The 13,845-nt window shown below is 39.9% G+C and overlaps 1 protein-coding gene and 1 long non-coding RNA gene across 2 annotated transcripts; one reads left to right on the top strand and one right to left on the bottom strand.

Annotated features, from left to right (window-relative positions):
* Positions 1-69: 69 nt before the first annotated feature.
* Positions 70-699, bottom strand: LOC139944558 (uncharacterized). Its single transcript, XR_011786975.1, has 2 exons — positions 266-699; positions 70-235 (listed from the first exon to the last, which is right to left on the bottom strand). It is a non-coding gene; the product is annotated as an uncharacterized lncRNA (long non-coding RNA).
* Positions 700-6,767: 6,068 nt separating this feature from the next.
* On the top strand, positions 6,768-11,608 carry LOC139944499 (uncharacterized). The gene has a single exon (XM_071941533.1). The coding sequence runs from the start codon at positions 6,819-6,821 to the stop codon at positions 8,643-8,645; it is 1,827 nt and encodes a 608-aa protein (XP_071797634.1). The 5' UTR covers positions 6,768-6,818; the 3' UTR covers positions 8,646-11,608.
* The last annotated feature ends 2,237 nt before the right edge of the window (positions 11,609-13,845 follow it).

Below are 13,845 nucleotides of genomic sequence, written 5' to 3'. Positions count from 1 at the left end.
TAAGAGACAACAAACAATGGGGTTTTTGTTTTGTTTTCCGGTTTGGTTTCTGTTTGGGATTTTGTTGGGGGGGGGGGGGGTTGAGGTACTCGAATTTGAGTATTCACTTGTGAACAGGGAAGTCATTGTACCAAACATTATATAAATTTAACTCACAAATGGCTGGCGTGTTATTAAATTTGTAGATAAGTTACAAACAATTTGTATTGCTATTTTTTAATTGATAAAACTGCACCTTGAGTGAATCAATAAATTATTCTGTAACTACAGACTTTTTTCGTCGACTTGGAAATGTTGTCTGAAGGTCAAATTTTCTTAGGCGTCTAGATATATAGGGACTATGGTAAATTCTCTTTTAAAGCCCCTTTCACACTAATCTGTTCCCCGTGGTTATCCATGGGGAATAACCGCTGGCCCGTTCACACTTTGATCACTTAACCCCTGGTCATAACCTGGGGAGTAGCTCTGGAGAAGGGGTAAGCGGTAACCTAGGGGTAATCTGTGAATATGTGCAACCAGAACCCTGTGAAATAAGGACTTAGATGGGACAGTGTGAAAGTAAGTGTGCCCGGGGTAACCATGGGTTGAAAAACTCCTGGGCCTTCTCCGGGGTTGTATTCCACAGGGATAAGAGATACAGTGTGAACAAGGGCTTAAGTGGTCTAGCCGATTAGCTCATTGCTCATTAAAGATTGTTCACATCTAAACCAACAGAAGTCATTATTTTGTATCAAATTAGTCTAGCCGATTAGCTCATTGCTCATTAAAGATCGTTCACATCTAAACCAACAGAAGTCATTATTTTGTATCAAATTAGTCTAGCTGATTAGCTCATTACTCATTAAAGATCGTTCACATCTAAACCAACAGAAGTCATTATTTTGTATCAAATTAGTCTAGCTGATTAGCTCATTACTCATTAAAGATCGTTCACATCTAAACCAACAGAAGTCATTATTTTGTATCAAATTAGTCTAGCCGATTAGCTCATTACTCATTAAAGATCGTTCACATCTAAACCAACAGAAGTCATTATTTTGTATCAAATTAGTCTAGCTGATTAGCTCATTGCTCATTAAAGATCGTTCACATCTAAACCAACAGAAGTCATTATTTTGTATCAAATTAGTCTAGCTGATTAGCTCATTACTCATTAAAGATCGTTCACATCTAAACCAACAGAAATCATCATTTTGTATCAAATTCTCGTATTGACAGATTGTCTTGTTATGATATAAAGAAATTAAAAAAATTCAAAATTTCAAAAAACAAGAGTAGATTTCCCCCAAAGGCTTTGAGTGAATATCTTATACAAGGGAATCTTAATATCTGGGATGGTGACAATTTTAGCTAACTAGTCAAAATCAATCCTTTATATCGACCATTTTCACATGATAATTACTCACAAATTTTAGTTGAACCATTTTGAATGCAGTTTTACAAAATTTGGCCGGTGTCAGATGTAATTGTGTCCGACATGCAAGACTGTCTGCTCCGGACACTTTTGCATATGCAATTGTGTCCGTGGCTATGCATAAACCGGCCGGCGGACATGTAAATGATTGGTACACGCATGTGCGCGCGTAAGCGAGCGTACACGCACTGAAGCTACGTTTATGCAGAATGAATATTCACGTATTTTATGATTGCAGCGAATACCCAACGGCCGAACATTTCCCCTGTCATACATGACATGCACTTAGCTTGTAACAAAAAATGGCGAACGTGTTCCGTCGACCAAGGGCGTTTAATTTACTGCAAGGACGGTTTTGCACACGACTGCATATGTAAACCGTCTGACGGACATTATTGCATATGCAATAATGTCCTCCGGATAGTATTGCATAGAGGACATAATTGCATGCGACACCGGCCCACCGATGCGGTGGCTATATCCACTCACCTGCTGGTTTGGCCGGCAAACCTACATCATGCAACACGTTGTAACTTGTACAACACATTAATTTTTTACACTTCACACTAACTTTTCTTTAACCAACTGTTTCAAGGAAAAAATACAAAGTCATTTGCCCCATAACCATAAGGATAGCGCACGAAGTACGCCTAACATAGTTAAAGACAGTGGACACTACTGGTAATTGTCAAAGACCAGTCTTCTCACTTGGTGTATCTCAACATATGGCATAAAATAACAAACCTGTGAAAATTTGAGCTCAATCGGTCATCAAAGTTGGGAGATAATAATTAAAGAAAAAACACCTAGTCACACGAAGTTGTGCCCTTTCAGATGCTTGACTTCGAGACCTCAAGTTCTAAATCTGAGGTCCCGAAATCAAATTCGATGAAAATTACTTCTTTCTCGAAAACTACGTCACTTCAGAGGGAGCCGTTTCTCACAATGTTTTATACTATCAACCTCTACCCATTACTTTTAATCAGAAAAGTTTTTGTGCTAATAATTATTAATTACCAATAGTGTCCACTGTCTTTAATGAAGGGGCGTTATTGCGCACTCGACTCGAACGTATGACGTGCATGCGGCATTTCGCGAAACATTTACGAACCGCAGGTTTGAGGAATTGCAACTATGTCAGATCGGGGAAAAGTAACAATAAAACAATTGAAAACTAGTTATAAACAATCGACTCTGACAACCGAAGAGACATCGTTTAAAACATGACATGATGCCATTATTGGGCGTACACAACACAACAATATTTGTAATAATTATTAACTATTTTGAAGGGGCCCTTCAATAATATATTCAATGTTACAAAATTTTGATTTTGTTTTCTTTTCTTCAATTTGACTTAACCCTAACTCTAGGCCCCCCGCCCCCAGAAAAAAAAATAATAATCATAAATAAATAAATAAATTATAATTTCAGATTTAATAGCTATATTAGAATATAAAATACTTAGGAACAAAGTAAAGACTCAAATGAAACATATAATTATTTATGATCAAAGGTTTCCAACATCAATAGTTTCCAACCTTACTGCTTAAAAGATTTGGGTACTTTTTCAAAACATCCATAGATTTACATTAAACTTACAGGGTTTGAAGATAATGATAGTGAAAAGCTTCCCTTCAAATCTTACTTACTGAGGTGCTGTAGTTTTTGAGAAATGAGTAAAACAATGTCATGAAAATACGTTTGTAAATGATTAAAATAATTTTCGTCTCATGAGACAAAAATTATTTTCATGACATTGTTTTACTCATTTCCCCAAAACTACAGCACCTCAGCACGTAGTATTTTCAGGGAAGCTTTCTACTATCATTTTCTCCAAACTGTGTAAGTTTAGTGTAAATCTGTGGACATTGTGTTTTTTGTCCTACAAAAGTTACATAGACCCTTTAATTCATGACATGGTTAGCATGGCACTGACACCTTTTGTGATTCAAGTTCAAAAAGTCAGTTGACAAGTCCTGTCTCACTCACATAAACGTAACCACCATAATGTCAGTTATGATGATAGTAAACAGATAAGACTATTTCCTCTTTATGTTTCCCGCTAATTAAAACAGAAAAGTACAGTGCACAGATATTAAGTTTGCTGAGCAGTTTCCTTGTTTTGGCCAAGAAAATAGTTTAATGAACTTGTTGTGTTTGATCTTATACCCTTTTCAAATACGTTTTCTTTAAAAGGACACATTGGCCTTCAAATCTATCAATTCAAATTTTTTAAACGACTCATTATTATTATTATTTATTGAAGGATAAGTTAATGCACAAAAAACAACGGTGTTGAAATTAGTGAGTTATGATTTTAAAAAAAAATTAACTTGACTGTAGGAGTACAACCAGTGGAACCATTTTGTAGAGTAAAAAAATGTGTTTTTATAAAAATGTAGCACACCGTGGGGTTGTTCTTTAATGAAAATTATTACACTTTAACCACACAGTTTCGAGAGATGTTTAAAACGATGTACTTATATAATGCTTTATATCACATCCTAAGGGGTGTATCAACACTCTTGGTGTTTTTGCATGCAAGGTATGTGTGGAGATTCGTGTTGAAGTATGAGAGACCTATTCCTAGCACCATGTATTGGTTTACAAGGTGTTGTGGCGCAATGTGCAACCGATCAAACCAGGAACATCGGAACATCCCTTCGAAGGACGAGAATAATTTGATTTGTTTATTCATTTTAAATCTTTAGACTGTCAAAGTTAAAACAAAAGTATAACAACTGTCATTAAAGATGTGTAAAACCAGACCCCTGCCAACGATAAAAATGTTACTTCTAAAATATCTTTCCAACCATGCGAATTTCATACAAACGTTTTGTTAAAGGAACACGTTGCCTTTGATCGGACGAGTTGGTCTATAAAAAAGCGTTTGTAACCGTTTGTTATAAAATGCATAAATATGGTTGGAAAGATAATTTAAAAGTAGAATACAATGATCCACACAAGTTTGCCACGAAATTGCGTGGTTTTCCTTTACTGTGCGAACTAACACGGTCGGCCATTTATGGGAGTCAAAAATTTGAATCCCATAAATGGCCGACCGTGTTAGTCGACGAGGTAAAAGGAAAACCGTACAATTTCGAAGCATGTTTGTGTGGATCATTGTATTCTACTTTTACAGCATCTTTCTACCCATATGCATATTATAACAAACGCTTTTCAAAGACCAACTCGACCGATCCAAGGCAACGTGTTCCTTTAAGCAAAAGGCGCCCAGGCAATCCGAAGGCAATAAACCCTTTTAAGATGATCCTAATGATTTAAAAACAAACTTTACTGGATCAAAACGGGTGTACTGTATAGAATAAATTTGTCCTTCAATAACTTCCTTTTACAAAATTTTACTTTCGGTTGATGACTTTTTCATAAAAACAAAAGAGAAAGCTCGTCAAGACTCCATTGTCACCATCACAACCAAAAAACAACGTGGTTTTGTTTACCATCACAATGGGGTGTCTGGTGGCGGACACAACCCGCCTAGCCACTGGAAGTGTCTCGCAGTGGCATTGCATCATACATGGCACTCTGCCAAACAATGTTTCCAGGGCCCAATTTCATAGAGCTACTAAGCACACAAATGTGCTAAGCATTGATTTTTCTTCCTTGATAAAAACAGGATTACCAACCAAATTTCCAATTGTTGCATATTGCTTGTTATTGATATTCAGCTTTTGTTTGCTCATCCTGAAAATCATGTGGAAATTCATGTTAAGCAAATTTTTGTGCTAAGCAGCTCTATGAAATTGGGCCCAGGTTTCTTCACGTTAACTCAGACTCTGGCTCAATTTGACGGTACCTGGCTTAACTTCGCGAAGAAAAAAAAAAAAAAAAAAAAAAAATAGGCGCTTGACACATTTTTAGAGACAACCAGCTGGGCTATAAATTTGTTTAAAAAACTCCGAGACTGTTAAAATGTTGTTTTTAACGGGAAAGGGGCGCGGTTTTCTAACAAGGAAGCAAGCGGGGACGCTAAGCATGTTATTTGTGTTGTTTTGTTGTTGTTTTTTGCCAAAGTTATCTTAATGTTATCTTAACAGCCAATCGAACTTATTTTTGAATTTATCTGACGTCTAATGCTCTAGAAATTACCAATATGGACTACACCATCTGCAACTGGAAATAACTTGACTGGCATTTGATATATTATTTCCTTTACAAGCGGGTCATGAATTTGTATTTGGGAATAATGTTTATTGCTAACTAAGATGCCATCTTAAACATGTAAGACAAATAATGCCATCTTTATCTACACAGCATTTCCACATTCTGATATTGACTAAATTACGGCAAATGAATATTACACATTGTGATTACGTTACAGTGTTTCTGAAGGCTTGTTACAGTATTAATGTTCTACATTTCAACTCACCAATTCATCACTTGAACACCGTACTGCTAACAGGAGCATAACGTGACTAAGTCGCAACTCAGAAAACCCATTTGGCTGAACTTAAAAAACTAAGGAAACGGAAACACAATACTATGTTCCCTACGCAGTCGACCTCTCGTCTTGACGGCAAAATGCATGAATGAATATCGACTTCCAGAAAGGGGGTACACGATTTGTTAATCGACTTCAGGTATTTTAGCTATGACGTCCATTCATATTCAAATGTTTTTGTCTATTGTATTCTCGCGCTCGGGAATTTATCTTTTTCCCAATTAGACGAATTTTCTCCTGAGTGGATTTGTTTATCCAACACATTCCATTTCTGCACTGATCGCAACCCAGTGTTTAATTGTGTCATTAAGTGGCATTAAGGAATAATAGTGGGTTCGAGTCCCTGTCGTGGCGCATGTGTTCCCTGAGCAAGTTGCTTCTCTACACCCGGGGTAAATGGGTACCTGTGAGGGCAGAGATAGTTCCTATGAATGATTTAGCTTTAGAACAGCATGTGCAACAAATATACTCCAAAGGGAGCTGTAATAAATGACCGAAATTTGAGGGTCAGCTTGTTATAATTCCAAAGCAAAGTGTTTTTTTCCAAAACTGCTCAGATTGATCTGAGAATAATTATGTAGGAACTTTGGTTTTCTGATGTGCCCCCCCCCCTATAAAAATAAATGTGTCCCCCCCCCCTTGTGCATTACTTTAGTTACGCCTGACCTTACGGCACTTGAGCTGGAGCACTAGAGCTGTTTCTGTTAAGCATGGTTTCACTTTGCTTGGCAATTTGTTTTGCTTTCTGAAATTGTGCCTTCATGTTTGTAACCGGTAACGGAAATGAAGCTGTAAGCTTATACTGCCTCTGTGTGAGGTTCTACTTTCATTGAGTGACCTTTTATATAAGAAGAGTTGCTATACTGCAAATCACACAGTTCTTAGAAACTGATGACTGTTCTTCTTCCGTGGATATTCTAGTCTGAAAGTAAAGGCATAATGGCTGGTAAAGCTAAACTTGTTCCCACCGTCCTGATCGCAGTTCTTTGCCTGGTCTTGGCGCCTTGCGCTACACCAGCCATGGCTGTTTTATCATTAGAGGTAGCTGGACATCAAACCATCATTCCCGTCAACCAAAGCGTCACATTAATCGGCTCTGGGCGATTCCCGGTCGGTTTCGTCCTCGGTGACCAGGCCGGGGGCACCGGGGTAGGAAGAGTCACCTGGACGGTGGACGGCCGGGTCATCGCCGAGCAGCAAAGTACCCAATCTCAAACGACCGATGTGTATACTACGAGGATAGAGCTTTTCCGGGATCGCCACTTTGTTGCCTATCTTAAAATCGAGGGCATGGACGCATCGAAAAACGGAGAGTATTGTTTCAAGCTGAAGGCGGGAGAGTCTGTCCGTACCACGTCACAAAGCCTTGGGTTGGCTGTTGAGTACCGACCGTCTAATGAGTACCCGAAATGCTCGGTTCTTCCAGTTGACGATGACATGAGGCTCGTGTGCAAGTCGGAGAGGGGAAGTCCCCTGGTCAGCCTGCAGTGGATGAAAGATGGCAACTCACTTCAACAGACAGTTGACGATGACGGAGAAAGCTTTCTTGAGGTGTACACCACGGTAGCAGGACTGGGTGCCATCAACATGGGACGGTATGGATGCTCAATGACATACAAGGGATCGAGTGCGGGCTCGTGCTTTCTCGACCGACCCACTGTGTGGATTCCGACCAGCACGAGCGGGTTAGCCATCGGGGAAGATCTCGAAGTCATCTGCCTTCAATCTGCTTCTGATAACCCACCTGTGTCTGCCTTTAAGTGGGAAGTCAAACCAAACCGGCACCATACAGTGGGTAGCGATGGGGCTGTACTTCACATCTCCAATATCACATCTCATGACAACGGAACTGAAATCATCTGCGAGGGACAAAACGCAATGGGTCGCAGTACAGCAAGCAGTGTGATCATCTTACGACCTGTCGAGGCCACCCAAACACCAATAACTCTCGAGTTGGAGCAGAGCAAGATACCAGAACACGTTGGTGCACTCGCCAGCTTCGAATGCCGAACAACTCCGGAACGCGAGATGGGGTGGCTCTTCAATGGCCAGTACATCGACCCACAGAACCATGAAGACAGATTCTTCGTCGAGGGAAACCAAAACCAGGCTTTGTCAGTGAGGGATGTTACTCGAGAAGATGTACCGGCCCTGGTCACTTGCTTCGTTGCAAAGAGCTTCCAGAAAAGGTTTGTGATGAATCTTAAAGTTGACTTTTCTCTGACCACTAGTTCGCCTCTCACACACTCAACCGAAACGCCCTACCACAAGCTGTCAACACAGACGGATGTCGCTAAGTATCGTTCTCATGCTCCAGCTCAAACACCCAACCTTAAACCCATCCTGGTCACCCCCAAACTGGACACCTCTACATCCAAAGACGAGTCTTCGTTTTTCAACAGTCAGATAATGTGGTACATCGTTGGTGGCATGATGTGTGTTGTCCTACTTGGTATCTGTTGCTGGGTGTCCCTCAAAGCGAAGTCACTCATGTGCGACCAACATCGAGACACCAAGATCGTGGTGAGCCCCACTTCATCGACCCCATCTTGTCGACGTATTAACGGCGATGATTTCGTGGTCCGAGTCGGGATGCCGAGCGAGGAGAGACCCTCCCTGACACTGGATCAATCTCTGTTGACCAAGGAGCAACTGGTGGAGCAGGAGGTACAGTACCAGGATCTGGAGGATGTGTCTCGTCAGCGACAGACTAACGAGTACCAACGAATCATTAACAATGACTGGATTCCCCCTTCTCATATTTAAAGGTACTTGACACCTTTGGTAATTGTCATCAAAGAGCAGGGCATGATTTCATGGCTCTACTTACCGCCGAATTCTGCGCTTACGATCACCACTGTCCGCTTACGTGCGAGGTCGATATTTTGTGCTAGCTGAGTAAGCGTATTATATAATGCATAGTAATACGTGGAGTACGCAATCACAGAAGCCAAAAATCCCTGCTTCCGTAAGCGCCGATTCTTTTCTTACGGTAAGCAGAGCCATGGAATTGGCCCTTTTTTCTCACTTGTTGTATCCCGACATTATGCATAAAATTACAAACCTGTGAAAATTTGACTCACTTTGTCATCGAATTCGCAAGAGAACAATGAAGAAAAACATCATTGTTGCTCAAATTTGTGTTCTTTCAAATGCCTAAAAAGGCTTTTAATATTTGAGTGAGACATCACCTTTTTGTCAAAAACTACAATACTTCAGAGGGAGCCGTCTCCCTGTTAGTTTCGATGCTAACAATTATGTCAATAGTGGTCCAGTGCCTTTAACCTACTTGAAGCAAACGGAACATGTATGTATTATCAATGACCATTATCCGCACTTTGAGTGACCAAATTTATACACATCAATAATAACAAACCTTTGGAAGTTTAGGCTCACTTGGTCATTTGAGTCACGACAAAATAGTTGGGAGATTAAAGTTTTCCTGTTTATAAGAACATCTTGCAAAATCAAAACCAACTGTTGTGCTTCAAATATATCTCAAAAACTAATACTCATTCGGGCAAAAACAGTTCATGAGAAGTTTGCCAATTATGACTATACGATCTTTGTAAACATCTTTCCAATATTTTGCACCTTTTAATAATGGTGTTCCTCCCAGGATGTGTGTAAGACTTCTGACTCTCACTTCGCAAATGGACCAAATTATTACCAATGCAGTTGTATCTGTTTCATATTCATGTACACGAGAGGGAACCACATTAGTACTGAAGAGCTACTTAAAAAAAAAATATTCAGAAATTGTTGGTTACCAGCTTCCATAAGACCAGCCACAGACTGTCTTTTAACTGGGTGGTATTAAAGCCAACACTTTTTGTGCTTAGTCAACAAGTGTGATTTGAGCAGCTCTAAAAATTGTTAACTCTGTTGTTGATGTTTAAAAACAAATATAATACATTTATTAATTATTAACAATGAGCTGCTGGCAGCTGGATGTGGCGCTTTATCTCAACACTGGCTTCTAAACTTATCATCAAGAACTCTTTACACAAAATTTTTTAATAATTGATGAGCCAGGGTAGATCCAGTGTTCGGATTTAGAATGGCATTATAAAGACAGTGGTGGCAACAAGGGATTACTTATTGAAATTATGAATTTATCTCGATTAGTTTACCTCCATTTACTGGACCATTGTTACTGTGTTGTCCTGTTTGTGTGTTGTCCCTTCTTTTCATGTGTAACTAGTTTGTGTGCCTTCAGTTATTTCAGTTTATTCTTACGGTGTTCTTTCATACAGATACGTATAAATGTACATACATTCGGGGGTCTGTGTCCAACAAGCTTGCTTTTAGGAGACATCCCCAACTTAATCTAAGTTTTCTCTCCTGCAATGTTATATTTTGTTATTTTAAATGATTGAGTGGAAATAAATTGAACTGTGAACTTTGAACTATAAATAAGGAGGCACGCTGGAAGCGGCAGCTAGCTTTTACCGCCGAAGTTTTTAAGCCATGTCTTAATTTAAATACGTAATGCATCATAAAGCCTCTGAATAATAGTAAAACATGCTAATTTTGCAGATTTTTAGAAACACTTTCTTGGTTCAAAGCTCACAGTTCTATAACCTACTTTTAACCAATTATTACATGGCCCGATTCCATAAAGACTGTAAGCACAAAAACCAAGCAAAGTGAAACCTTGCCTAACTAAAACAATTTACCAACCATGTTATTTCCATGAAGTTTGTTGCGAACGACGCCACGCTCGTTTGTTTTGCTGAGCCAAATTGTTTTCTCACTCAGCAGTATTTTCTGCTAATTAACTTTATGAGATCGGGCCCAGAGCTGTACATTATCTCAGTTGAGATCTATAGAGAATAGGCAAGCATATCATAAGTAGTTTCCAACATTGCTTAGTATAATCTTTTGAATGTACAAATTATGTTGGTAACTGTAATAATAGTATGTACGATGTGTGGCAGAGGGAGTGGGACGGGGGAACGGCGAAATAATGACGGGAAAAATGAACGGTCCTGGGGAAGTAGTATACGGAAAAGAAAAAAAGAGGCGTTTAAATGATACGGGACAGGAAAATAATAAACTGATCGCGAGAAAAGTAAACGCAACGGGGTATAAACAGGACGGGGAAAGAACCGCAGGACCCGCGCGAAACTGGATGGAAAACATGGATGGGATTTTCGCTCAAGTACCTGTTTAACAATGTTTAATGTGCCTTATTATAAATTTACAGCTGAACATTTTGCAATTCAGTCTTCTAGGAATGTTAATATATTTTTTGAATACCGTACCACTGTAAATAGTTCCGTCCAATAGACAATTCCATTGAACGTTAACAATATTATTTCTAATGTTAGCAATATTTCTATAATTAGGCCTACAGGTTCCCAATGAAAGAAACATACCGTAGGGTGGGCGCACTGAACATGTTTGTAAAACTCCAGGACGTTTTATCTACCTACCATGGTGTGTTTGTATACATGTAAAGAAAAATATCAGATAGTAAAATGTAAATTCTGCAGGCCAGTACGTTTCCTAGGCTTAAGAGGTAGCTTTAATAATTGCTAATGAATAAACTATAGTGCCTTAAACATGTGCTTAGTTTACACTACAGGGTTGATAATAATGAATGATTGAAACGAGTATTATGCAATATTTTAAATTTGTTATGGAGAATTTGAATTGGATTGTATTTTGTTAAGATCTTTTTTAGAGTAAAATGAATAAACGTTGCGTTACTTTAATTAAATATGTAAGATGTCCGTGTTTTTATATAAGGTGTATGGGAGCCAATATTAAACCTGTAGATGGGGGGGGGGGGAAGCCATAATGACGTTGGCTCCCCCAACTACACGCTAAATAATGTTTATTTTGGACAGTGTTTACTTATTGGATGATGGCCATGTCAAACTGTCAACTCAATAACAATATCTTGGTTTTTTTTACTACCACCGAACGAAGTGGAAAATCATTCGATTTTTCTGAACGGAACTTCAGTGTAGAGTTGTCAACTAATGCACCCGCTCTGTGATAGGAAGTTTTATTCTTAAGTTGTTCTTTTCCTCATAAATCCCTTATTTAGGATGGTACCAATGGTAAGCAACGAGGGTGACAATTCTTTATTGGCTCGTCTAATAGTACCAGTAATCTTTCGCCCTTTTGCATCTGTCTTTAGCTTTTTTTAGAGAGCCATTTTGTTCTTCGTGGCTTCCGGGGCTGGATGTATCTTTTCCAGCCACAGCGTTATTTTTGTCGTTAAATGTTTGTGCTATATCGAAAATGGCAAGGGGGTATTTTGGGTACGTATTTTAAGTCATGGTTAGCAAGTAGAAACATCGGGCTTGTAATAAACGTTTTAAAAAAATTATTCACAATTTGCAAATTCTCTAGACTGAAGATTTGCATAAGTGTTGGAATTGGAATTGGCCAGTGTGTGGAAATGGCAGGACTCGAAATTAACACTGGACCACATGCCCGAGGCCAGTGGTGTAAGCCTCGTCGGGCCAGGTACATGGTTTTTGCTGCTGTTACGGACATTACATGTTTAGGACATATATGACATTTGTACAAAAGTCTGTGAGTTTTGGGTTTCAACAATGTATTTTTGATACTCCTCGTCACTTGTAGTGATATCAAAAAAATTATGAAATATTTTTGCCTTTTGATGGTTTTCAGACCCCCAAATCGGTCTAAAATGGCCTAAACACACAATGTGATTATTTTAAATGTCGATTTTGTTTATTTTTGACACCAAGTCCCTACCATCCACAAAGTATAAGAAAAAATCTTGTTCTTTGACCGTGGACACATATTATGTCAAATACATAATGTGAACTTATACCAAACAAAAGGCATCTTTCACGTTTTGGGTATAAAAAAAAGTCTAGTTTAGAGGCAATACTGTCACAACAGGATACAATTGCCCAAGTTTTTCTCACCAGATATGAAAAGACCAATGTTGGCCCTAGTCACAACCGAAAGGAAAATTTACTGAGAGTCCTATGAAGTTAGGATGTATCTTTGTGAACTCGACCCTGGGTCTTTTACAAAACCTCGGCGTGGGCTCCAGCTCCGGATTGGGCTTCGTCGTAAATATTAGAGCTGTGTACACGTTGTACAGTGTTTCTGTTGGGCGCGATCGGTCAATCTGCGCGATCAACCGATCGCGCTGCGCTATCGACCGATCGCGCTGCGCTATTGAAATATCTATTGGTCGCGCAGCAATCGGTCGATCGCGCAGCAATCGGTCGATCGCGCATCAATCGGTCGATCGCGCAACAATCGGTCGATCGCGCAACAGTCGGCAACGAACATGCGCGATCAACCGATCGTGCGGGAATGGCTCGGCGCGATCGGCCGATTGTGCAGGAATGGTTATGAGTGATCGGCCGATTGTGCAGGAATGGTTTTGCGCGATCGGCCGATTGAGCAGGAATTGTTTGGCGCGATCGGCTGATGTTCAGGGGCCGAATTCACAAAGATGTAACATTGATTGTAACTGCAAATCAATCGTAGTGTCACGTCACTATACAAATCACTATGGTGATACTGAAGATAGTTTACCTGCACGATCGGTCGAACGCGCGAAACCATTCCTGCACGATCGGTCGATCGCGCAAACCCATTCCTGCACGATCGGTAGATCGCGCAAAACTTTTCCTGCACGATCGGTTGATCGCGCAAAACTTTTCCTGCACTATCGGTCGATCGCGCAAACCCATTCCTGCACGATCGGTAGATCGCGCAAAGCCTTTCCTGCGCGATCCGCTGCTAACGGAAAAAAATACTCGTAGCGCAATCGGTCAATCGCGCAAAGATGTCATTGCGCGATCGACCGATTGTTGCGCGATCGACCGAATGTTGCGCGATCGACCGATTGCTGCGCGACCAATTGATCTTAATTTGATCGTTCAACAGCGCAGCGCGATCGGTTGATCGCGCAGATTGACCGATCGCGCCCAACATTTCCAACATCAAACGGAGTCCGGAG

This window comes from Asterias amurensis, chromosome 11 (genome assembly GCF_032118995.1).
Source record: "Asterias amurensis chromosome 11, ASM3211899v1".
In the NCBI taxonomy this organism is placed as follows: domain Eukaryota; kingdom Metazoa; phylum Echinodermata; class Asteroidea; order Forcipulatida; family Asteriidae; genus Asterias; species Asterias amurensis.
The sequence above is the reverse complement of the archived record's forward strand: the minus strand, read 5'-3'. Positions and strand labels throughout refer to the sequence as shown.

Bases quoted from the DNA above. Each gene is read 5' to 3' on its own strand.
- LOC139944499 (XM_071941533.1), top strand. From the start codon at position 6,819: ATGGCTGGTAAAGCTAAACTTGTTCCCACCGTCCTGATCGCAGTTCTT.